Source organism: Podarcis liolepis (assembly GCF_965112155.1).
Source record: "Podarcis liolepis genome assembly, chromosome: 3".
Classification (NCBI taxonomy): Eukaryota; Metazoa; Chordata; class Lepidosauria; order Squamata; family Lacertidae; genus Podarcis; species Podarcis liolepis.
Genome location: NC_139557.1, coordinates 125,388,626 through 125,415,262, shown reverse-complemented (window position 1 = coordinate 125,415,262; position 26,637 = coordinate 125,388,626). Strand labels below are relative to the sequence as shown.

General features: G+C 49.5%; 1 protein-coding gene across 5 annotated transcripts in view; it reads right to left on the bottom strand.

The window, feature by feature from the left end:
• Nucleotides 1-26,637, bottom strand: part of LOC310702553 (uncharacterized protein) — an 86,403-nt gene that overhangs the window by 19,760 nt on the left and 40,006 nt on the right. The window contains exons 3-5 of one of the 5 annotated variants that reach the window (XM_083494295.1): nt 18,908-18,990; nt 18,040-18,166; nt 12,853-17,447 (exon numbers count right to left, since the gene is read on the bottom strand). The exons of the other annotated variants lie outside the window; for them this stretch is intronic. Of the exons in view, the coding sequence (XP_083350421.1) occupies nt 16,048-17,447; nt 18,040-18,166; nt 18,908-18,990 (1,610 nt within the window). The 3' untranslated portion in view covers nt 12,853-16,047. Of the gene's footprint in view, nt 1-12,852; nt 17,448-18,039; nt 18,167-18,907; nt 18,991-26,637 lie in introns of those variants that run through there. 5 annotated transcript variants of the gene reach the window in all.

Sequence of the window (26,637 nt, the reverse complement as noted above, 5' to 3'; positions counted from 1 at the left end):
ACGCTGGTCCCGATTTCCAGCTGCTCCCCCCTGAGTCCCCTCTGGCTCTATCTTCCTGGGGTGCCCCCCTAGACTCCCCCCTTGCCCTGGCCACTGGTGCTCCTTTCTGTGAATCCTCTGATTCACTGGAAAGACTGGGAGATCTCGGGTCGTCGTCATCACTCATCTTTTCTTCTGCCTCCTCCCCTTCGCTCTCTGTTTCCTCCCTTGCCCGTGCCTCTGCTCCTAAACCCCTGACATCCATCCCCCCCTCGAAGCCCCCCATTCCCCCCTCCCCTCCTTCCGGTGCTGGAGCTGGGGGCTGCTGTTGCAAAGGGACGAACGTCGGATATCGGTCGCTTCCCGTGGCGGGTCTCCATCTGAAGTCTCGCGGGTCTTCCTCCCTGCTCTCGTCGACAACGGTCACCTCCGCTTCCATCTCTGTGCCGCCGTGCTCGAAACCAGGGTCGTCCCCGAAAACGTCCATGTCCGTCTCTCCCTCACTTCCTCCTGGCGGTGTTGCTCGTCCTGGGCCTTCCAGCCACCGTCTGCGGAACTGCTCCTCTGGTCTATCGTCCCACCAATACGAGGGTTCTGATGCAGATCCCGAGGGTGACCCCTCCGGGGAACGGACGTCTTGTGTCGGGTCCTCGTCCGAGTCGAACCCCCGGAAAGTGCTGGCCGAAAGCGTGGGCGTGAAAAGCCAGTCGTCGAAAAAGTCTGCTGGCATAGGTCTATGGGGGAAGAGGGCATGAAACTCGTCTTTGAGGAGAGGTTCGTCCAAGGCGTAGCCCGGCACCCAGCTGTTCGCACTGGCCGGGGTGCCCTCCTTGGCGAGAAAGTATTCTACCCCCTCTTCCCCCCATCTGGAGTCCAAAATCTCCGTGACTTCGTTGATGCGCTCCCTCTGTGCCACTCCCGCGTGCCCTGTTCTGTCTCTGACCGGACTCAGCGCCGTTCCGGGTTCCTGGAACCTGTGCGGTGCCTTGTAGGGAGTGAGCACCGATCTGTGGAATACCGGATGCATTCTGGAACCCTCCGGAAGTGCCAGTCTGAAAGCTACCGGGTTGACCTGCTCTTCGACTTGGTAGGGCCCCAGTTGTTTATGCCCTAGTTTCTTCTTGGCCAACGACCTGGCCGGCACTGCGTGGGCTGCTAACCAAACCCAGTCTCCCACGTGGAGCTCTTCGCCAACCCTTCTGTGCTTGTCCGCTTGTACCTTGTATGCGTGCTTGGCCAGCTCCAGGTGGCGCCTCAGCTGATCGTGGACTTCCTGCAGCTCCGACGCGAACGCATCTGCTGTCTGCGGCTCCCCCTCCCCCATTCTTTCCAGTCCCGGGAAGGTTCTGGGGTGCCTCCCGTTGTTGGCGAAGAACGGCGTGACCCCCGTGGACACGTGGTTCGTGTTGTTGTAGGCGAACTCGGCAAGCGGCAGGTAATCCACCCACGTCGCAGGCTGTTGATTTGCATAACATCTCAGGTACTGCTGCATGATGGCATTGACCCGCTCCGCTTGCCCGTTGGTCTGCGGGTGTCTCGCCGACGCCAGGTTGATCTTGACGTTCAGGAAGCCCATCAGCTTCTGCCAGAAATTCGAGATGAACTGCCGCCCCCGGTCGGACAGAATAGACCGTGGCAGACCGTGAACCTTGAACACGTGGTCTATGAACAGTTTGGCGGTTTGCTCCGCCGTGGCCACCTTAGCACACGGAATGAAATGCGCCATCTTGGAAAACAGGTCCACCACCACCAGCACTGCCGTCTTGCCCCTCGAGCTGGGCAGATCCGTGACAAAGTCCAGGGCCACCCTTTCCCAAGGTTTGACTGGAGTTTGCAGCGGTTCCAACAGTCCGGCCGGCGGTTTGTGCACTGGTTTGGCCCTCTGGCAGGTGTCACACCTCGCCACGTAGTCTGCGACCTCCCCTCTCATTCCAGGCCACCAGAAATCCCTGGCTACTAATTCCACCGTCTTCTCCTTGCCAAAGTGCCCGGCCGTGGGCGCGTCGTGCAGCTGCTGCAGCACCTTGGCGCGAAGGTCGTCTCCCGGCACGTAGATGGCCCCTTTACGGATGAGCAATCCATCTCGTAGCTGGAAACCGTCGGCCGCAGCCGTGCCCCTTTGCACCTCTGCCATCTTTGCTTGCACGAAGGAGTCATCCTGCAACGCTCGTCGCACCGCCTCCAGGTCCACGGTGGCCGCGGCGCACGCCCATACTGTTGGTGCGAAGATGTGCATGGCGCCCGCTGGCGTTGCGTCCTCCAGATACTGTGGCTTACGGGAGAGGGCGTCCGCCATGATGTTAGTGTCCCCCGGGACATACTCTATGCGGAAGTCGAAGTTCGCAAAAAACTCAGCCCAACGTATCTGCCTCTGGTTTAGGAACTGTGCCGTGCGCCAGTGCTCCAGATTCTTGTGGTCCGTGCAAACCTGCACCGTGTGCTTGGCGCCGATCAGGAAGTGCCTCCACGCTTTGAACGCTGCATGAATGGCCAGCAACTCCCTGTCCCAGATGGTGTAGTTCTGCTCGGACTTGCTGAGCTTCCTGGAGTAAAACGCTGCCGGTCGCCACACCCCCTGCTGGTCCTTTTGCAGCAGGACCGCCCCCACGGCTCTGTCCGAGGCGTCTGTCTCCACCCTCATCGGCCTGCTGGGGTTGACGTGAAGCAGCTGCTCTTCCGACGCGAAGAGACGCTTGAGTGCCTGAAAGGACTGCTCCGCCTCCTCTGTCCAAACGAACTTCTTTTTCTTGGAGCTAAGCGTGTCTGTGATGGCCGCTGTCTGCATAGCGAAGCCCTTGATAAACTTGCGATAGAAGTTCGCAAAGCCGACAAACCTCTGGACCTCCTTCCGGTTGCGTGGACTCTTCCAATCCAATACCGCGCGAACCTTGGCGCTGTCCATGGCGAGCCCCTTGTCAGACAACTTGTAGCCCAGAAAATCCACCTCCGTCACGTCAAATTGGCACTTCTCCAGCTTGGCGTAGAGCCTATGTTGCTTTAGTCTGGTCAGCACTTCCTTGACGTGTCTGTCATGCTCCTGCTGCGATTCCGAAAAGATCAGGATGTCATCTAAGAAACAGACGCACGTCTTGTAGAGAAGTCCCGCCAACACGTGATGCATGAAAGCTTGAAAAACGTGGGAGCCATTTTGCAATCCAAAGGGCATAACTCTGTATTCGTAGGTACCCAGTGGCGTCAACATGGCCGTCTTCCACTCATCTCCCTCCCGCATACGAATGAGGTTGTACGCCCCTCGCAGGTCTAACTTGGTGAACACTTTCCCCTTCCGCACCTTCACCAGGAGGTCGTCGATTCGGGGCATGGGGAAGTCCGACGGCTTGGTCCCATTGTTTAAAATGCGATAGTCCACGACCAGTCTTTTTGGGGGCGTGTCTCGCTTTTTAACAAAGAATACTGGACTGCCCCCCGCTGCCTTGGACTCTCGGATGAAACCGCGCTCCAAATTATGATCTATGAACTGTTTGAGTTCCTGCAGCTCGTCCTCTGACATGGAATACAGTTTCCCCTTAGGCAGCGCCACCCCCGGCAGCAGGTCAATCTTGCAGTCATATGGTCTGTGAGGGGGCAGCCTGTCCGCCTCCTTCTCGCAGAAAACTTCCAAAAATTCTGCGTACTTGTGGGGAATCGCTTGCAGCGTGCCTAGCAGCAGCTGTGACTCCTCTTCCTCTCCTTCCTGCCGGGGCACGATGCAGTGTTCAGCACAAAAGGAAGAGCCGAAGATCAGCTGCCTCTGGTACCAAGCCAGCGTTGGGCTGTGCTTGTCCAGCCAACTCATTCCCAATACAATGGGCGTATCCGATAGTTGAGTGACATTGAAGCTGATGATTTCTTTGTGATTTCCAAGTCGCATCGCCATGGGCGGCGTCTGCTTCACCACTTGCCCCCCTAGCAACTCCCTGCCATCCACCGTGACAACCTGCAGGGGCAGTGTGGCCGGCAGCAACTGTATAGCGTGCTTGTCGACAAAGTCCTGCCCTATAAAGTCCGCGTTGCTGCCCGAGTCAACTGTGATGGGCACGTCAGTGGTGATTACATTGGGCAGCTGGAGAGATGCGGTGAGCCTCACCACTGGTTTGGGCGGGAGGGGGTTCACGGGCTGTAAAACCTCTGGGGACTTCTTCACTGACACGTCTGGCTGGGCCCCAGGGCCTCTTCCTCCAGCCAGACTGCGTCGTTTCCCTGCTGTGGTCCCCCTTGCTGCGTTGCTGCAGTCACCATTGCCGAGGCTGCAGTAAGCTTGTGGAGCCTCTGGGGACACTCTTTTGCCATATGCCCTGGCTCCTCACAGACGTAACACTTCCTGTTCCCTCTAGGAGGCTTCGCTTTCACTGCTGCCGGTGCTAGGGCTCTGGTTGCTGACTGAGCCCTTGCACCTCCAACCTCCATAGGTTCGACTCCTCCTCCTGGCGGAGGCGTGGATTGCGCCCGCGCTGCTTCTCTGGGAAGGAAGGAGGGGCCCCTGGCTGGCTCGCGTCCTCCACGCCCTTCGTCCCTGCACCACGGACGTTCTTCCAGCCTCACCCCCACTGCCAGTGCCCTCTGAACGACCTCCTGGGTGGTTCGGGGTCTCTCCCCCCTGGCGATCTCATCTTTAATCGAGTTATGCAGCCCCTCCCAAAAGAGGTCTCTTACAGGAGCCGAATCTCTGTCCCATTCCAGGGCACTGACCAAGGCGAAAAAGCGGGCATGATACTGCCTGACGCTGGCCCTCCCTTGTCTCAGCCCATGCACCTCCTTCCGTGCAAGATCCACGTCAATACTTGATAAAAAACACCCATCCATCGCTTTGATAAAGGCATCTGCATTCTGGAGCGCCGGATCCTTATCTCTCCATAAATTGCGTAGCCATGCTTTAGCATCCCCATGCAAATGGGACATGATGAATCCCACTCTCTCTTGCTCATCTCTAAAGTCTTTATGCAGCAGTTGCAGTGCGCACAGTACGTCTGCTCTAAAGTTGGGATACTGTTGCAGGTTCCCATCGAAGTGAGAGACCAGCCCGCCTGTCCGTCTCGCCAACCCAATTCCCTCCTGCCGGGGTGTCTGCTTTGTCAGCACGTCTAACCTGACCTGGAGATCCCTGCAGGCGGCAGCTGCCTCCTCCTCTCTCTTCCTGGATGCGAGAGCCTCGGCATTCAGTTGTGACACTGCTTCTCTGAGTTCCTCTAACTGCTGCTCAGCCGTCATGTCGTCTGCCGTTCGTGAGCTCGCTAGTAGGCACCTGTTTCTCTCCCCTCCTCGAGGCTGTAGATGCCCACAATCGAGAGATGGAGCTTACTGTCAGAGCTGCTTGAAGATCCTAGCTCACAGAGGATCACGCTAGCCAGCGATCATTAAATAAAAGTCTTTATTGAACTACAGTTTCCATTCTCACGCTGCTGCGCGCAACTCTACGTCTAGTAGCTAGATCGGCGAAGCTCCGTCTGAGTCTCCGCCCCGTGTGCACCAACTTAATATCCTAGCCTTGTTCCACCTTTTCCGCCTGACTGTCCTCCTCTGGGTCCCTCTACCCCCCGGGGCTTCTTCCTTCCGGGATTCTTCTGACGCTGACCCGGACCCTCCTGCCTCCTTGCGCCGGGCTTTAGGACCTGGCTCCCTTTCGGGGCTGCTTACTGCGCCGCCTTCCTCTGCATTTGAACTTGGCGCGCGCGCCCAACCTTCCACTTTCCTCTTAACCGTTTCTTCGCTCCCCGATGGAGGTGTGGCCACTCCTGACTCATGCCCTCCCTCCTGTGGTGAGCTGCCAGCGCTTCCCCCCTGGCTCCCTTCCTCTTCCCTGCTTCCTGGCGGTGACGCTGGTCCCGATTTCCAGCTGCTCCCCCCTGAGTCCCCTCTGGCTCTATCTTCCTGGGGTGCCCCCCTAGACTCCCCCCTTGCCCTGGCCACTGGTGCTCCTTTCTGTGAATCCTCTGATTCACTGGAAAGACTGGGAGATCTCGGGTTGTCGTCATCACTCATCTTTTCTTCTGCCTCCTCCCCTTCGCTCTCTGTTTCCTCCCTTGCCCGTGCCTCTGCTCCTAAACCCCTGACAGTACCTGTCAGAGCTGCTCTCAGATCCTAGCTCACAGAGGATCACGCTAGCCAGCGTTCACTTTATAAAAGTCTTTATTGAGTTACAGTTTCCATTTCCAAGCTGCTGCGTGCAGCTCTACGTCTTATAGCTAGACCGGCGAAGCTCCGTCTGAGTCTCCGCCCCCTGTACACCAACTTAATACCCTAGCCTTACTCCACCTTTTCCGCCTGACTGTTCTTCTCTGGGTCCCTCTGCCCCCCGGGGTCTCTTCCTTCCGGGATTCTTCTGACGCCGACTCCCCGGACCCTCCTGTCTCCTTGCGCCGGGCTTTAGGACCTGGCTCCCTTTCCGGGCTGCCTACTGCGCCACTTTCCTGTGCATTTGAACTTGGCGCGCGCGCCCAACCTTCCACTTTCCGTCTGACCATTTCTTCGCTCCCCGATGGAGGTGTGGCCACTCCTGACTCGTGCCCTCCCTCCTGTTGTGAGCTTCCAGCGCTTGATACCTGGCGCCCTTCCTCTCCCCTGCTCTCTGTTGGTGACGCTGGTCCCGATTTCCAACTGCTCCCCTCTGAGCCCCCTCTGGCCCTTTCTTCCTGGGGTGTCTCCCTAGGCTCCCCCCTTGCCCTGGCCACTGGTGCTCCTTCCTGTGAATCTTCTGATTCACTGGAAAGACTCGGGGATCTCGGGTCGCCGTCATCACTCATCTTTTCTTCTGCCTCCTCCCCCTCGCTCTCTGTTTCCTCCCTTGCCCTTGCCTCTGCTCCTGAACCCCTGACATCCATCCCCCCCTCGAAGCCCCCTCTTCCCCCCTCCCCTCCTTCCAGTGCGGGAGCTGGGTGCTGCCGTGTCAGGGGGACGAATGTCGGATACAGTTCGCTTCCCGTGGCGGGCCTCCATCTGAAGGCTTCCGGTTCTTCCTCCCTGCTCTCGTCGACGACGGTCACCTCCGCTTCCATCTCTGTGCCGCCGTGCTCGAAACCCGGGTCGTCCCCGAATACGTCCATGTCCGTCTCTCCCTCGTTTCCTTCTGGGGACGTTGCTCGTCCTGGACCCTCCAGCCACTTTCTGCGCCACTGCTCCTCTGGTCTATCGTCCCACCAATACGAGGGTTCTGAGGCAGATCCCGAGGGTGACCCCTCCGGGGAACGGGCGTCTCGTGTCGGTTCATCGTCCGAGTCGAACCCCTGGAACGTGCTGGCTGAAAGCGTGGGCGTGAAAAGCCAGTCGTCGAAAAAGTCTGCTGGCATTGGCCTATGTGGGAAGAGGGCATGAAACTCTTCTTTGAGCAGAGGTTCGTCTAAAGTGTAGCCCGGCACCCAGCTGTTGGCACTGGCCGGGGTGCCCTCCTTGGCGAGAAGGTATTCTACCCCCTCTTCCCCCCATCTGGAGTCCAAAATCTCTGTGACTTCGTTGATGGGCTCCTCCTGTGGCACTCCCCCTTGCTCGGTTCTCCCTCGGAGTGGACTCGGTGCCGTTCCTGGTTCCTGAAACCTGTGAGGTGCCTTGTAGGGAGTGAGCACCGATCTGTGGAACACCGGATGCATCCTGGAGCCCTCCGGAAGCGCCAGCCTGAAAGCCACCGGGTTGACCTGCTCTTCGACTTGGTAGGGCCCCAGTTGTTTATGCCCTAGTTTCTTCTTCGCCAATGACCTGGCTGGCACTGCGTGGGCTGCTAACCAGACCCAGTCTCCTACATGGATCTCTTCGCCAACCCTCCTGTGTTTGTCCGCTTGTACCTTGTATGCGTGTTTAGCCAGCTCCAGGTGCCGCCGAAGCTGATCGTGGACTTCCTGCAACTCCGACGCAAACGCATCTGCTGTCTGCGGCTCCCCCTCCCCCATTCTTTCCAGTCCCGGGAAGGTTCTGGGGTGCCTCCCGTTGTTGGCGAAGAACGGCGTGACCCCCGTGGACACGTGCTTCGTGTTGTTGTAGGCGAACTCGGCGAGAGGCAGGTAATCCACCCACGTCGCAGGCTGTTGATTCGCATAACATCTCAGGTACTGCTGCATGATGGCATTGACCCGCTCCGCTTGCCCGTTGGTCTGCGGGTGTCTAGCCGAAGCCAGGTTGATCTTGACGTTCAGGAAGCCCATCAGCTTCTGCCAGAAGTTCGAGATGAACTGCCGCCCCCGGTCGGACAGTATAGACCGCGGCAGACCGTGAACCCTGAACACGTGATCTATGAACAGTTTGGCGGTTTGTTCTGTCGTGGCCACCTTCGCACACGGAATGAAATGTGCCATCTTGGAGAACAAGTCCACCACCACTAGCACTGCCGTCTTGCCCCTCGAGCTGGGCAGATCCGTGACAAAGTCCAGGGCCACTCTCTCCCAAGGTTCGAACGGGGTTTGCAGCGGTTCCAGCAGTCCCGCCGGCGGTCTGTGTACTGGTTTGGCCCTTTGGCAGGTGTCGCACCTCACCACGTAGTCCGCGACCTCCCCTCTCATTCTGGGCCACCAGAAGTCCCTGGCGACTAATTCCATCGTCTTCTCTGTGCCAAAGTGCCCGGCAGTGGGTGCGTCGTGCAGCTGCTGCAGTACCTTGGCGCGAAGATCGTCCCCCGGCACGTAGATGGCCCCTTTACGGAGGAGTAATCCATCGCAAACGTGGAACTCGCCGGTCGCTGCCGTACCCCTTTGCGCCTCTGCCATCTTGGCTCGCGCGAAGGTGTCATCCTGCAGCGCTCTCCTCACCGCATCCAGGTCAACTGTCGCCGAAGCGCACGCCCACACCGTCGGTGTGAAGATGTGCATGGCAGCCGCTGGCGTCGCCTCCTCCAGGTACTGTGGTTTACGGGATAGGGCATCCGCCATGACGTTGGTGTCCCCCGGGACATACTCTATTCGGAAGTCGAAGTTCGCAAAGAACTCTGCCCAACGTATCTGCCTCTGGTTCAGGAACCGCGCCGTGCGCCAGTGCTCCAGATTCTTGTGGTCCGTGCAGACCTGCACCGTGTGCTTGGCGCCGATCAGGAAGTGCCTACACGCCTTGAAAGCTGCATGAATGGCAAGCAACTCCCTGTCCCAGATGGTGTAGTTCTGTCCAGACTTGCTGAGCTTCCTGGAGTAAAACGCTCCTGGCCTCCAGCCCCCCTGCGGGTCTTGCTGCAACAGGACTGCTCCCACGGCTCTGTCTGAAGCGTCCGTCTCCACCCTCATAGGCCTGCTGGGGTTGACATGCAACAGCTGCTCTTCCGACGCGAAGAGACGCTTGAGTGCCTGAAAAGACTGCTCCGCCTGCTCCGTCCAGATGAACTTCTTCTTCTTGGAACTGAGCGTGTCTGTGATGGCCGCTGTTTGCATAGTGAACCCCTTGATAAACTTGCGATAGAAGTTCGCAAAGCCAACAAACCTCTGGACCTCCTTCCGGTTGCGCGGGCTCTTCCAGTCCAACACGGCACGAACCTTGGCGCTGTCCATGGCGAGCCCCTTGTCTGACAACCTGTAGCCCAGGAAATCCACCTCCGTCACGTCGAACTGGCACTTTTCCAGCTTGGCGTAAAGCCTATGCTGCTGTAGTCTGCTCAGCACTTCCTTGACGTGTCTGTCGTGATCCTGCTGCGATTCAGAAAATATCAGGATGTCATCCAAGAAGCAGACGCACGTCTTGTAGAGGAGCCCCGCCAGCACGTGATGCATGAAAGCTTGAAAACAGTGGGAGCCATTTTGCAATCCAAAAGGCATAACTCTGTATTCGTAGGTGCCCAGGGGCGTGAACATGGCTGTCTTCCACTCATCACCCTCCCGCATGCGAATGAGGTTGTACGCCCCACGCAGGTCCAACTTGGTGAACACGCGGCCCTTGCGTACCGTCGCGAGGAGGTCGTCGATCCTGGGCATGGGGAAGTCCGATGGCTTGGTCACACTGTTCAAGATCCGGTAGTCCACTACAAGTCTTTTTTGGGGCGTGTCCTTCTTCTTAACAAAGAATACAGGACTGCCTCCCACCGCCTTGGACTCTCGGATGAAACCGCGCTCCAAATTATGATCTATGAACTCCTTGAGTTCCTGTAGTTCATCCTCAGACATGGAATACAGCTTCCCCTTGGGCAGCGCCGCCCCTGGCAGTAGGTCAATCTTGCAGTCATATGATCTGTGGGGGGGTAGCTTATCCGCTTCCTTCTCGCAGAAGACCTCCAAAAATCCCACGTATTTGTGGGGGATTGCTTGCAGCGTCCCCAGCTGCAGCTGCGCTTCCTCCTCCTCTCCCTCCTACCGGGGCAGAATGCAGTGTTCAGTGCAGTATGATGAGCCAAAGACTAGCTGCTGCTGGTACCAAGCCAACGTCGGACTGTGTCTGTCCAGCCAACTCATGCCCAAGACAATAGGCATGTCCGACAGTCTGGTGACATTAAAACTGATGATTTCCCTGTGATTTCCAAGTCGCATCACCATTGGTGGCGTTTGCTTCACCACCTGCCCCCCTAGCAGCTCCCTGCCATCCACCGTGACGACCTGCAGGGGCAGCGTGGCAGGCAGCAGCTGTATAGCGTGTTTATCGACAAAGTCCTGCCCTATAAAGTCCGCATTGCTTCCTGAGTCAATGGTGATTGGCACGTCCATGGTGAGTCCATCGGGTAGCTGGAGCGATGCGGTGAGCCTCACCACTGGTTTGGGTGGGAGGGGGTCTGTGGGCTGCAAAATCTCTGGGGACTGCTTCACTGACACGTCTGGCTGGGCCCCAGTGCCTCTCTCTCCAGCCAGACTCCGTTGTTTCCCTGCTGTGGTTCCCCTTGCTGAGTTGCTGCAGTTACCATTGCTGAGGCTGCAGTGTGCTTGTGGAGCCTCTGGGGACACTCTTTCGCCATGTGCTGCGGACTTTCGCAGATGTAACACTTCCTGTTCCCTCTAGGAGGCTTCGCTTTGACTGCTCCCGGTGCTGTGGCTCTGGTTGCTGACTGAGCCCTGGCACCGCCAACCTCCATCGGTTCCGCTCCCCCTCCTGGCGGAGGCGTGGATTGCGCACGCGCAGCTTCCCTGGGAACGAAGGAGAACCCTCACGCTGGTTCGCGCCCTCCACGCCCTTCGTCCCTGCTCCACGGACGTTCCTCCAGCCGCACTCCCACCGCCAGCGCCCTCTGAATGACCTCCTGCGTGGTCCGGGGTCTCTCCCCCCTTGCAATTTCGTCTTTAACCGGACTGTTCAAGCCTTCCCAAAAAAGATCTCTGACTGGAGCTGAATCTCTGTCCCATTCCAAGGCACTGACTAATGCAAAAAAGCGGGCATGGTACTGTCTTACGCTGGCCCTCCCTTGCTTCAGCCCATGCACCTCCTTCCGGGCAAGATCCACGTCTATGCTAGATAAAAAGCAGCCATCCATCGCTTTAATAAAGGCATCCGCGGTTTGGAGCGCTGGATCCTTATCTCTCCACAAATTGCGCAGCCATGCTTTAGCATCTCCATGCAAATGGGAAATGATAAATCCCACCTTCTCTTGCTCATCTCTAAAGTCTTTGTCCAGCAGTTGCAGTGCACACTGTACATCTGCTCTAAAGTTGGGGTACAGTTGTAAATTCCCATCGAAGTGAGAGACTAGACCGCCTGTTCTTCTCCCCAACCCAATCCCCTCCGGTTTGGGTGTCAGTTGCCCTTGCTTCGTAAGCACTTCCAACCTGACCTGGAGATCCCTGTAGGCGGCAGCTGCGTCCTCCTCTCTCTTCCTGGATGCAAGTATTTCGGCATTCAGACGTGTCACTGCTTCTCTGAGTTCTCCTATCTGCTGTTCGGCCGTCATATTGTCTGCCGTTCGTGAGCTGAGTCGTAGGCACCCTCCTTCTCCTCTGTCCACGAGGCTGTAGATGCCCACAACGTGTGACGGAGCTTACTGTCAGAGCTGCTTCCAGATCCTAGCTCACAGAGGATCACGCTAGCCAGCGGTCACTTGTAAAAGTCTTTTATTGAGTTAGTTTCCATTCTCAAGCTGCTGCGCGCAACTCTACGTCTTAAGGGTTAGACCGGCGAAGCTCCGTCTGAGTCTCCGCCCCCTGTACACCAACTTAATACCCTAGCCTTACTCCACCTTTTCCGCCTGTTCTTCTCTGGGTCCCTCTGCCCCCCGGGGTCTCTTCCTTCCGGGATTCTTCTGACGCTGACCCCCCGGACCCTCCTGTCTCCTTGCGCCGGGCTTTAGGACCTGGCTCCCTTTCCGGGCTGCTTACTGCGCCACTTTCCTGTGCATTTGAACTTGGCGCGCGCGCCCAACCTTCCACTTTCCGTCTGACCGTTTCTTCGCTCCCCGATGGAGGTGTGGCCACTCCTGACTCGTGCCCTCCCTCCTGTTGTGAGCTTCCAGCGCTTGATACCTGGCGCCCTTCCTCTCCCCTGCTCTCTGTTGGTGACACTGGTCCCGATTTCCAACTGCTCCCCTCTGAGCCCCCTCTGGCCCTTTCTTCCTGGGGTGTCTCCCTAGGCTCCCCCCTTGCCCTGGCCACTGGTGCTCCTTCCTGTGAATCTTCTGATTCACTGGAAAGACTCGGGGATCTCGGGTCGTCGTCATCACTCATCTTTTCTTCTGCCTCCTCCCCCTCGCTCTCTGTTTCCTCCCTTGCCCTTGCCTCTGCTCCTGAACCCCTGACAGTACCTTTTATCATATGTGGTGGTCCTGTGGAGTGGTAAAAGCGTTCTGGGAAATGATATATACTGAATTAAAGAAAGCGTTTAAGAAAACTTTTGTCATCATCAACATCATCAAGGAGTGTGGTGGAGTCTCCTTCTTTGGAGGTCTTTAAGCAGAGGCTTGACAACCATATGTCAGGAGTGCTCTGATGGTGTTTCCTGCTTGGCAGGGGGTTGGACTCGATGGCCCTTGTGGTCTATTCCAACTCTAGGATTCTAGGATTCTATGATCATCAATTTTAATTTGTATACTGCCTTTCTATCTTACAATACTCAAGGCGGTTTACAAGCTGAAGAAACAGAAAATGTACATCTTCTAACAATCTAATGCAATACAAAGCATAACTTTAAAATAGGCAGCCTACATCAAAATAGCAACATTCAACCGTTACTTAGAATAGTATAACATAATAATAACATATAAAAGTTAAACAGAAATCCACTCAACAGATACAATAATATCTAAAGTATAACACTGGGCAACAATTTTTTACTTTTTGAATGTTGTCTAGATTTCTACAACTGATTTAGGGTATTTTTGCACTGCTGAATCAGGAAATGGCAGCCGTTTCTCTCCATCAGGTCAGGTTTTTGTGCTACATTGATTTGAAAAAAAATCAGATCTTGTGACAAAATCGATTACATTTTTGTGGCATTATCAGCTGATTTTTGTCAACACATATCATCCTAAATATGTTTTTAAGAGAAAAAAATGTTTTTTCCAACAACATATATTGATTACCTGATAGAAACATCAATTACTGTAAACTGAATGGTGGGCATTGATAAAGGTAAGTACACATAAATTGCATGTTGCTTCACCATTTTTCAAACTTGAGGGCTTGAACTTCCGTTTCTTGGAACTCCTGGAATGCTCAGCGGCAGGGAGGTCTCTCTTCAGAGTCCAACAGTAGTCAGCCATCATGACTGCATCCCAGCGACCCTGATACCTGGTCTCCATCTCTTTCATGTCCTGATGGAATCTCTCCCCCTGCTCGTCACTCATTGAACCCAGGTTCTCAGGAAACCGGTCCATATGTGAAAATAGGTAGTGCATCTTGACGCTCATGTTGCAGCCCAGGTTTCTGAAAGCAGTCAGCATGTTGTTGACAAGTTCTGCGTAGTTTCTGGCCTTATTGTTGCCAAGAAAGTTCTTCACTGCCAGAACAAATGCCTTTGACGCTTCCAGTTCCATTTCGTTCATTGAGTTTCCGAACTCTGGATCTCTGATGAGCTGACGGATCTGAGGACCGTCAAAGATGCCAGCTTTCAAGTTCTCCATGGTCAATCCTGGAAAAGCCTGGCACAAGTAAGTGAAGCAGTCACCATCCTTGTCCAGAGCCTTGGTGAACTGCTTGATTAAGCCGAGCTTGATGTGCAGCGGTGGGAAGAGTATTCTGTCTCTGTCCACCAGAGGGTTGTTGATGACGTTCCTTTTGCTGCAAGGCACCAATTCCTCCCGCACAGGCCAGTCCTTCTTCGTGTAATGCTGAGCACGGTCCCTACTATCCCACATGCACAGAAAACATGGGAACTTGGTGAAGCCAGACTGTTGTCCCAACAGTTCACCATCTTCAGGTCAACACAAATAAACTACCTATGCTGATCATAACCAATTTTCTCCAGCACATACTTCACCCCTTCATAGTTCTCCTTCAATGTACTCGAGTGAGCCAGGGGTTTTGATCCCCCAACTTTATGCTTTGCCGCACCAATTTATGGTAGATTTCGAGGCTTTATGACTTCAAACTGATCCCTTTTCGACATAATCACCCAGAACTATTGGACCTGAATACTTCTTGTCATTAAAATAATCATTTCCAATCAAAACAATTATTCGACATGGCATTTTACCCCCAGCAACTTCTTCTAAAATGCTCCACACAAGCATACATGTGAACAAAAACGTAAAAAAACGACATGTGGCCATAGCTCAAAAACCTGACCTGATTGAGCAAAACCAATGTGATTTTTGGATTCGGTGCATCAGATTCATCCTAAATCAGCTGAAAAAACGCAGACAACAAATTTGTTGTTGACCAGTGTAATCAATAAAACAACGACAAGCCACAGTACATACAATACACATTGAGAAGCAGAGGGTGGGGCAAGGCAGGTGGAAGGAGGCCTTGCCTGATGGAGTCTCTCCCCTCACCCTTTGTCAGAAAACCAGAGGCTTCTCTGTTATAATATAATATATGTGATGAATTACCAAAGAAAATAAGAGACTGTTTACGTATGGAATGACGGCAGCGGGAATGTTTTTGGCCCAGAGATGGAAAGAAGGTGAAGTACCGACTAAGGAAGAGCGGCAGACCAAACTGATGGAATGCGCAGAAATGGCGAGACTAAGGGGAAAGATCAGAAACCAGGAAGAACAAGTATTTTTAAAAGACTAGAATAATTTTATTGTATACTTGACAGTATACTTGACAGATACTGTAGACAGTTAAAATCACGGGCAGGGATGCAATGACACTTGCAATGTGAACTGAACTTTGGTTACTATAGTTACATAAGAGATGGATAATGGTAAAAGATGCAGGAAAAAGGGAAAACATCTTTAGAACTGGAACCCATGTGGGGGAAGGTCTGAAAGAACCTTGTTACTGTTTATGTTTTGGAAAGGTTACAGGTATCGTGTATAACTTTATGTAAAACCAATTTAATTTTTTTTAAGAGCAGGCCATCTCCCACCCATCTGGTCTAGGGCACCACCCACTAACTGCCTCAGTCTTATCTGGATTGAGTTTCAGTTTGACATTGAGTTTCAGACATCCACTCAGCCTTCCTCCCAGGGAAGGCAAAAAGAGCAGAGACTGCTATAGACTACTAAAAATGCTGAAAAACGGAGGCACACCTTCCATGCTGGATGCCATCAGACGGTTGACTCATGCTCAGCTTGTGGTCCACTAAGACCATTAGACCTCTACAATTCTATGATTCTATGGGAAACACCACATGTAAAAGGATCTAAGGGTCTTAGGACACCAAAAGCTTAACATGAGTCAACAAGGTGAGTCAGTAGAAAAATAAGCTAATGCTATTTCAGGGTATCTCAACAGATGTCTAATGTCCAGGTCATGGGAAGTAATACTATGTTCCCTTCTGCCTTGGTCAGACCACACCTGGAGTCCTGTGCTCAATTCTGGATGTCACAATCAAAGGAGGATATTGAGAAGTTGGAATCTGTGCAGAGAATGGTGACCAATATAATCAAGCATTTGGAAACCAAGCCTTTTAAGGAATGATAGAAGGAGTTGGGTAGGCTTAGCCTGCCAAAGAGGAGATTGAGAGGACATATGAGACCCATCTTCAAATACCATGATTCTCCTTGCTGTGAGTTCCTTGATGGTAAGTGAGACTTTTCTTCCATTTGAAGCTCTTTCCACATTCCAAGCACTGATATGGTCTCTCCTAACGGTGATTTGTTTGATGGGAAGTAAGTTGTCCCTTCTGACTGAAGTTCTTTCCACATTCTAAGCACTGATATGGTTTCTCCACTCGGTGAATTCTCTCATGTGAAGTAAGGTTATCCTTCCGACTATAATTCTTCCCACACTCCAAGCACTGATATGGTCTCTCCCCTGTATGAATTCTTTGATGGGATATGAGACGGTCCTTCCGATTGAAGCTCTTGCCACATTCTAAACACTGATATGGTTTCTCCTCTATATGAATTCTTTGATGGGAAGTGAGTTTATCCTTGCGACTAAAGCTCTTCCCACATTCCAAGCACTGATATGGTTTCTCCCCTGTATGAATACTTTGATGAGCTGTGAGCTTAGCTTTCTGCCTGAAGCTCTTCCCACACTCCAAGCACTGATATGGTTTCTCCCCTGTATGAATACTTTGATCGGATATGAGATGGTCCTTCCGACTGAAGCTCTTCCCACATTCTAAGCACTGATATGGTTTCTCCTCTATATGAATTCTTTGATGGGAAGTGAGTCTATCCTTGCGACTAAAGCTCTTCCCACATTCCAAGCACTGGTATGGTTTCTCCCCTGTATGAATTCTTTGATGATCTGTGAGCTTAGCTTTCCGCCTGAAGCTCTTCCCACATTCCAAGCACTGATAGGGTTTCTCTCCTGTATGAATTCTTTGATGGGCCTTGAGCACAGCCCTGTGACTGAAGCTCTTTCCACATTCCAAGCACTTATGTGGTTTCTCCCCTGTATGAATTCTTTGATGGAAAGTGAGACTATTCTTTTGACTGAAGCTCTTCCCACACTCCAAGCACTGATATGGTTTCTCCCCTATATGAATGCTTTGATGAGCTGTGAGATTAGCTTTCTGCCTGAAGCTCTTCCCACATTCCAAGCACTGATATGGTTTCTCTCCTGTATGAATTCTTTGATGATCTGTGAGCTTAGCTTTCCGCCTGAAGCTCTTCCCACATTCCAAGCACTGATATGGTTTCTCTCCTGTATGAATTCTTTGATGATCTGTAAGCTTAGCTTTCTGCCTGAAGCTCTTTCCACATTCCAAGCACTTATAGGGTTTCTCCCCTGTATGAATTCTTTGATGGGCTTTGAGCACAGCCCTGTGACTGAACCTCTTCCCACATTCCAAACACTGATGGGGTTTCTCCCTGCTGTGAGTTCTTTTGGGGAAAGTGAGAAATGTCTTCTGACGAAACGTCTTACCATCTTTCAAGTACCGATAACGATTTTTCCCAATAGGATATATTTTATGGGAAGTAGAATGGGAGCTCAGACTATAACTCTTTCCACACTCCAAATATTTATACAACTTCCCCACTGTGTGAATGTTGTCACGGTTCCCCTTGTTCATAATTTCCAATCCATCACCACCTGCATCAAAGAGAGAAACACATTAGAGCCTCAGGAAGAAATGGAGCCCCAAATTATGGAAGTCTGCTAATTAAAATTTGTGATAGATGAAGAACGGAAGGGAGTTAGATCTGAGGCCTTACTACAGGGTTCACTGCCTTTGTTGACTCTCATTGACGCACAGATTGATGGGAACCTGAGATTCAAACAGACTGGCATCTTCCGGGAAGGATCTTGTTTGGCCTAATCATGGAATCTCCTCCATCTGCAAGGCCAGTTGTCTCTTTGGTCAACCAGAAAGTGACCAAAGCAAAAACAGAAAACCTCACAGAAGCTGCTACTTCTTCAGCCACCACACAGAAAGTTACATTCAAGAAGGTCTGGGCAGCTCAGACCAGCCTGGTCATGGTTTAAAAAGGCATATGTGGGGCAAGAATATTCGCAGACAGAACAGTAGATTCAAGGTGAGCTGTGGGGAAGGAGAATCCCAGATGCTGTCAAGCGCCATCAAAATATGGCAGGATTCTCACAGGTGGAGGTAGGGGTGTGTGGGTATGGGTGGGTGGGTGGGTGTATTTCAAAACATATATTATGGTCCAGCAGGAATCCTTACTGAGAGAGTCCACAATCCTACGATTCTCCTCCATGACTTCCTTATGCAGAGCTCTCTGGTCAGGATCCAGCAACGCCCACTCCTCCTCTGTGAAATACACAGCGACATCTTCAAAGCACAGAGGACCCTGAAGGAAAAGGAAAAAGGTCCTCTTCTGAGACAGCATAAAGATTATCCACTATACATTGCTTGGTTGTTTTCTGCCCATTCCTTGTTGTGTTCTTTTCATGGGATTATTTGGCTGCACGTTTTAGGTCTGGATGCCTATTTTAGCATTTCAACTGATTTATTTTACTGTGCATTCTAATGATGGGTATTAATCTTTGTGTGAATGGGTGGAACTCTGCATGCTGTTCTTCAAATTATTCTGTCTGTGGAAGTATTCCTGTCTGCCAGACAGAACGATCCCTTCTCTACTCCCGCTGTGCGATGCTTGGGGGGCGATGGGACCCTCCCTCTGCCCTACAGCCAACTTCAAGGGGCTCATGGGGGCACAAAGAGGGGGAGGAGGGGATTCCCCTTCTTCAGCTGATGGGGCTGCTGAGGTGAATCCCGGCCACGGTTTGTTATGGCTTCTCAACTTCTTGGAAGCTTCTCAACTGCTTAGAAGCCGGATTAGATCAATATAGAAATATAACTGCAGCTACTGATAAATCATAATAATAAAAGTGACATTCCGAATCCCAGTTAAGGAGAGATGGCTGTTCATTCCTGTCAGCACATAAACCTTCTTGAATGGCATTGTCCATCTTTGTTCAGGACAGAGGCTTTGACAGAAGCCAAGAGGAGGAGAAATTCTTTCCGGCCCAGAGGCTCCCTGGCTGCCCCACTCCTCTGACTCTTTCCCCACAAAGCTCTTTCCCCATACCAGATCTGTTTCCACAGCTGCTGCTTCTCCTCCGTTCTCATGAAAAGATGGATGAGGAGGTCTGGGGGGCATCCGTCTGTCACCTGCGAGAGACAAAAGTCAAAGGGAAGCCATCAGCTCCTGCGTCTCTCACTTCTTCAGACACACTGAAACAGAAGTCTCTTTCAGAAACCTGTTTCAGTGTATCTAAAGAAGTGTGCATGCACACGAAAGCTCATACCAATAACAAACTGGTCTCTAAGGTGCTACAGGAAGGATTTTTTTAATATTGTTTCGCCTATGGCAGACCAACACGTCTACCTACCTGTAACTAGAGGTTCAGCACTTAGAGATAAGTGCCATAGATGTGTCAGGGAGAGGCAAACGGGAAAAGAGGAAAGGACAGAAATCAGCAGTTACAGGGAGCCTAGAGAGATTATCAGCAGCCAGTCGTCAGAGAGTCAGTCTGAAGAAGAGGGGGAGGAGGAGTGTGAGCCTGGGACAAGTCATGCTGTACACAGAGGAAGTAAGGGGAGGAGTCTTCGCAGGTTTGCATGCTGGGTAAAGAAAAGAAGGAAATAACTTTAGTGGGAGCAACTGCGCTCAAGGGGAAGGAGGTTGATGGAAACGCTGGAGATGTACGTTTGAACTTTGTCAAATAAATCAATTGTTTGGAACTGGACTTCCGGAGGCGGCGCGAAACAGCAATGGCGGTCCTCTTCGGTCTCTGAAGAGGGGCTCCGCGGAAAAGGGACGTTCGCTGCGGCACAGCGACGACCCATTAAGAAGAACCACGGGTAGAGTGAGCCCGTGGCCGTGGGACCCGGCGGGCACCAGGAGCGACCCCAGAAGCGGGGAAGGAGCCTCGTAAGAGGTGCCGGAACGTGAAAGGGGAAGCGGTGCTGTGGGTTCATCGCTCTTTCTGCGGATGTGAAGCCGCGCGGCTGCTGCTGATGAGCGCTGTCCTTTCTTCCTGAAACATTCGGCGACAGAACTTAACACTCGTGAGTAAGGATTTACAAATGTTTATTTGAGCCTAAATTTTAAAAGAAAAATCGGCTGAAAACGGGAGGTGAAAACAGGAAGTCCGCCTTCCGACTTTGCTAAGATCAAAGCAAAAACTTTTGCAAGCTGGGAGCGCTGTGAAAAGGATGTTAAAAGGAAGCTGCTAAGACTGTGCAAATTGGAATTTACCTATCTGAAAGGGGACAAAGATTAGGAGGCTGGGAAGTGATTGATTTGAACGGAAACCTTTCCTCCTTTTGACTAAGTGGATTACAAAGCAACCAAATGCTGGGGTTGCCAGGACAATAGGAACTGTCAAACTGCAGAAACTGTAACTAAAAGTGGACTTGTCACTGTTAAGCATTATTGGATACAAATAAGAAAGAAACTGTTTCTTGCACCTACTATTGAAACTTTGTTGGCATTTCGGAAAAGCTCTTCAAGTATAAAGGACACTGAAGGTAACTCTTTAAATTTTTCCATTTTGGACTTCTGCTTAAGGGTGGAAAATTTTATTTTCCCATTGAGCTACAGGGAAGCTCCCCCTAGTGGATTCAGGGTTAACTAATCTCTGGGAACTGCTTTTTATTTGGTCTATCTTCTTGGTGTGTGTTTTCTTTTTCCTGGATTATTTTTCCCATGGGACTTACAATTTGACCTTGACGCCTAGACAGCTGTGGAATGAGTGGCACAAGGAAAAGGGCAGCTAAAACAAAAGCAGAACAGCTACTGCTACAAACAACATTGCCTGTACAATCTGTACAGCTACGCAGATCATCTGTCCCTACGGTTTTAACACTGAAAGAAGGACAAGGCCCTCAACCAGCTCAACCAGCCCAAGAGCCAGCTTTAAAAGATATGGCTTCAGGAGGGATTGACCCAGTTTCACAGAAAATTCTGGACCAACTTGCTGCTTTAAGCACAAAGTTTGACCAAGTTACAACTACTATTAACAAGCTGACTGACCAAGTTTCTCAAAACACACAAGCAATTGGGAACCTCCAAACAACAACTCAAGAAAGTCGGAAACTGGCTGAACAAGCCAATCAGAAAGCAGAGGAGGCCAATAAGAAGGTGGAGGAAGTAAGAAGGGAAGTAAGGCCACTTTGCAGACAACTCACTGAACAGCAGGCCTATCTGTCTATGGTGGAACTGAAAAATAGGGAAAATAATCTTCGGTTACGCTCAATTCCAGAACTTGAACAAGACAATTTGATTGGCTTTCTGACTTCAGAATTATCAAAGTTCTGGGCCATAGAAGAAGATAAGGAATTTAAAATTGTCACCGCTTTTAGACTGGGAAGAGTGGTGAGAAAGGACAGAGCTAGAGATTGCCTGATCATTTTGAGATCTAGGCAAGAAAGTGACAAAATACTCGGCCTACATTTCAAAAAAGCATTGGTGATCCAGGGTAAAAAAGCAGAAATCTACAGAGATATTCCGAAACAATTATTGGACTTAAGAGCTACATATAAGGATTTAACAGGACTACTGAGGAACAATACAATCCCTTACAGGTGGGAATTCCCTCAAGGATTATCTTTTACTATCAAAGGGAAAAAAATAAAAATCAGATCAGCAGAAGACCAACTAAAATTCTTGAATGACTACGGAGAGGACCTTCGGAAGGGAGTAGCAGGAGCCGGACCAGCACCTCTATCTGAACCAACACCTGATCTACCACCGGGTCTGAACGAAGAAGACGCACCCCAAGAGGACCCTTAAATTGATCCAGGATGTCTCTGCAACTTCTAAGCTGGAACATAAATGGCGGGAATTCCCCGGAAAAAAGAAGGAGGATCTTTCATATATTGAAAAAAGAAAAATTGGACATTATCTGTTTGCAGGAAACTCATGTGACTAGGCTCCATAGAAAAGTATTAATTAACAAAAGATTAGGTCAAGAATTTATTTCATCAGATAAAGTTAAGAAAAGAGGCGTTGTGATCTACGCAAAGGAGAACCTGTCACCGAAATTGTTATTTAAAGATGAGCATGGAAGAATTTTGGCAATTGAGATACAAACACAAGGAGAAAAGTTTTTAATAGTAGGAATTTATGCTCCAAATGAAGGGAAATCAGAATTCTACAAGAAGCTGCATGAGACACTGTTGGATTACCTGGACTACTCTAACGTCTTTTTGATGGGAGATATGAATGGGGTGGTTTCTACCTACATGGATAAGTCGCAAAACCAAAATCTAACCAAAGATGGCAGACTACCTAAAACCTTTTTTGAACTGACTGACAATATGGACTTGATTGACATTTGGAGGACAAAGAACCCTCTAGGTAAAGAAGGAACATTCTTTTCCGAAGCTCATTTGTCATGGACAAGAATAGAGCAAATTTGGACATCTAGAGGACTGGCACCTAAGACCATGAAAGTGGAAATCTGCCCAAAAACCTGCTCCGACCATAACGCTTTGAAAGTGGAATTGAGACTTACTTCAGCCAGTTCCTTCAGATGGAGAATGAATGACACTCTGTTAAGAGACCAAGAGATTGTTAAAAAGGCCCAAAAAGCTTTAAAGGACTACTTTGAAATAAATTTGAACACTTCGGTGGAAAAGAGAATAATCTGGGACGCAAGCAAAGCTGTAATGAGAGGGTTTCTGATACAACAGAATACGATCAAGAAAAAACTCTGGAATGGAAAAAAGGACAAGATATTAGAGAAGATAAGAGATGGAGAGGAAAAATTGAGATCAAAACCAAAATCTAAAGAGATTCTCAGAGAAATTAAGTTTTACCAAGCACAATATGCGAAATTAATAAATCAAGAAGTGGAATGGAAAATCAAACAAATGAAACAAAGATCTTTTGAATCGGCCAATAAATGTGGAAAACTGCTAGCGTGGCAGTTGAAAAGGAGACAAAAATTGAACTTTGTAACCAATCTGGAGGTGGAGGGTAAAAACATACAGAAACCGGAAGAAATAAGAAAGTGTTTCCAGAAATACTTCAAAAAACTCTACACGCAAGGGCCCCAGGAAATGACTGAGATAGAACAATTTCTAAAAGCTAAGGGATTACCAAAACTATCTCAAGAAAAGAGGACAATCTTAAACCACCAAATAACACAACAGGAAATTGAGAGTGCCATCCAGAATATGCAACTTGGTAAATCTCCAGGCCCAGATGGACTTACCTCCAAGTATTATAAGACTTTAAAAGACTACTTGATACAGCCATTAATGGAGGTTTGTAACCAGATTATGGAGGGGAAGAAGACACCGGAAACGTGGAAAGAAGCTTTCATCACATTGATTCCCAAATTGGAAGCTGAAAAGACTCAACTAAAGAACTACCGTCCCATCTCTCTTCTAAATGTGGATTATAAAATCTTTGCAGACATTTTGGCAAGTAGGTTTAAAAGAGTGCTAAATGAAGTAATTCACAAGGACCAGGCAGGCTTTCTCCCAGGCAGACATCTGTTTGATAACACTAGGAACATTGTTGATATTTTGGAACTTTTGCAAACAAATATCAATACAAAAGCAGTGTTAATTTTTATTGATGCGGAGAAAGCCTTTGACAATATTTCTTGGAAGTTTATGAAGAAAAATTTGGAAGGGTTGGGAGTGGGACAGGGGTTCGAAAATGGTATAGATGCAATTTACTCAGAACAAAAAGCTAAACTGATAGTGAACAATGTGGTGACGGATGAGTTTAAAATTGAAAAAGGAACACGACAGGGGTGTCCCCTATCCCCTCTTTTATTTATCTCAGTCCTGGAGGTGTTTTTGAATATGATAAGGGAGGACCGGTTGATAAAAGGAATACAGGTCGGAGAGAAACAATATAAACTGAAAGCTTTTGCAGATGACTTGGTTTTAACATTACAGGAGCCAGAATCTAGCACAAAAAGAGTTTTAGAATTGATCCAAGAGTTTGGTCGGGTGGCGGGATTCAAGCTGAATAAGCAAAAAACCAAGGTCCTGGTTAAAAACTTGACACCCTTAGAAACAGATGAATTTCGGAAGGAAACAGAATTATCTGTGGTTAAAAAAGTGAAATACCTGGGAATTAATTTGTCTTCCAGAAACTTGAATTTGTTTAAGGACAATTATGAAAAAAGTTGGTTAGAAGTTAAAAAAGACCTAGAAATTTGGTCAAGATTGAAACTTTCCTTGTTGGGCAGAATTGCAGCAGTAAAAATGAATGTATTGCCAAAGATGTTGTTTTTGTTCCAAGCCCTTCAGATTGTGGACAGACCTGAATGTTTTGGCAAATGGCAGAAGGACATTTCGAAGTTTGTTTGGCAGGGCAAAAAGCCCCGAATAAAATTTAAAATACTAACTGATGCAAAAGAAAGAGGGGGGTTTGCCCTGCCAGACTTAAGGTTATATTATGAAGCTGCAGCCTTCTGCTGGTTGAAAGATTGGTTGCTTTTAGAAAATACCGATGTCCTGGATCTAGAAGGGTTTGACAACGCTTTTGGGTGGCATGCATATTTGTGGTACGACAAGGTTAAGATTCATAAAACATTCAAAAACCATATTGTCAGAAAAGCAATATTTATGGTCTGGATAAAATACAAAGACTTATTGGAAAGTAAGACCCCGAGGTGGCTATCACCAGTGGAGGCCAAGGCCCGAAAAAAACCCAATATGGAGACCGGCTGGTTGAAATATTGGGAAATGCTAGAAAAAATAGGTGATAATTGGAGGTTACAGAGCTATGAAAAAGTAAAGCATAAGGTGCAAGACTGGTTTCATTATGCTCAAATTCAAGAGATTTTTAAATTGGATAAAAAAACAGGATTCCAGGTGGAAAAATCGAAATTAGAGACAGAACTGTTAGAACCAAAGACAAAGGTACTTTCGAGAATGTACAACTTGCTGCTCAAATGGAACACTCAGGATGAGACAGTCAAATCCGCCATGATAAAATGGGCTCAAGACATTGGGCACAACATCATGTTTGATGACTGGGAAAGGTTATGGACCACCGGTATGAAATTTACGGCATGTAGTGCATTGAAAGAAAATATTTTGAAAATGACATACAGGTGGTACATGACCCCAGTTAAACTTGCTAAAATATACCATTTGTCTGATAACAGATGTTGGAAATGTAAGGAGGCGGAAGGGACATTCTTTCACCTCTGGTGGACATGCCCAAGGGTAAAGGCCTTCTGGGAAATAATTTACAATGAGTTAAAAAAGGTATTTAAGTATACCTTTCTCAAGAAACCAGAGGCATTCCTTTTGGGCATTGTCGGCCAGAATGTGTTAAAGAACGACAGAACTTTTTTTATGTATGCAACAACAGCAGCAAGAATACTTATTGCAAAGCACTGGAAGACACAAGATTTGCCCACACTGGAAGAGTGGCAGACGCAATTGATGGACTATATGGAACTGGACGAAATGACTGGCAGAATCCGAGATTTGGGAGAAGAGACAACGGAGGAGAACTGGAAAAAATTTAAGGACTATTTACAAAAACATTACAAGTTATATGATTGTCAATAATTTGCATAAATTGAAAAACCAAGCTTCCGCAATAAGATTTTCTATATTGGAAATTAAGATATGACTAAGAGAGGACTAAAGTTTAAAACAAATATTGTGTTTAGATTAAAGTAAAAGTAAATTGATATTAAGTATTTTGAACTTAAAAGATAATTATTCGAAAGTATTAATAACACACGAAACAAGATGCTAATTTGCTGACATTTTATTGTTAAGAAAGCAGAGTGAGGGAGGCGTGGGGAAGTCCGACAAGTTAAGGGAAAATGTAATTGAAAGGTGGATTCTATTTGTTTTTTTTCCTGTTCTTCTTTTTTTTGTGTGTTTTTCTTTTGTTGTTTGATATGATACCTGGAAAAAAGCAATAAAAACATATTAAAAAAAAAACAATTGTTTGGAACTGGCTGGGAGCCCGGAGTCTTATCTATGGCCAGCTGGACAGCACAAAGCCTCTGACAGCTTGCTCCCACTCAACTATTTTTTCTGCTGGAAAGCTGGTGGAATAAGGGAACAGCTTCGACATGGAGAAGGAGCTGTTGGAATTGAAAAAGCGAAATGTCGCTCTGGAACAAAGATCCCAAGACCTGCAGAGCCGTTTGGAGGAAGCCCGTACTGCTCAGAGAGGAACCCAAGGTGGGCTATCGGCAGATGGGGGCGGGTGCGTGTGGGTGGAAAGGTTCCAGGGAGACACGGAAAGTTACTTGGATTTCAAGACTGAGATGAAATATTTTCTGGAACTGGAAGGAGATAAGTTTCAGAACAATGCAGCAAAGGTTGCTCACATCATTAGACATCTGGGAGGAGGGGCTCGAAGCTGGATCAGGCCGTTAATAGCCTCGGGGAATGAAGCCCTCAGAAATGAAGCCAAATTTTGGCAAGCAATGGATTTTATCTATGCAGATCAGAGTTTAATTGACAGAATGCAGGAGGAGCTGCTGGCTTTGAGACAAGGCAAATCCACCGTACGCAGTTACTGGTCTGAGTTTGCTAGGCTGGTTCAGAAACTGGGGTGGGATTTAGAGGCGGACCCAGTACAAGCAATATTTAAAAATGGACTTAATCCAGAAATTAAGGACGAGCTGGCAAGGGGGCCACGGCCTAAAAATATGGACGAATTAACAAAGGCGGCTCTTGGGCGGGGTTTGAGACAAGAAGCCAGATGGCGGGAAAGGAAGCAAGGCAGAGAGCGGAGTTTCCATGGTGACCGCATTCCTGAGATGCCTGCAGCTGCCTCGGAATGTCAACAAGCGCCGGAGCCTATGGAGATAG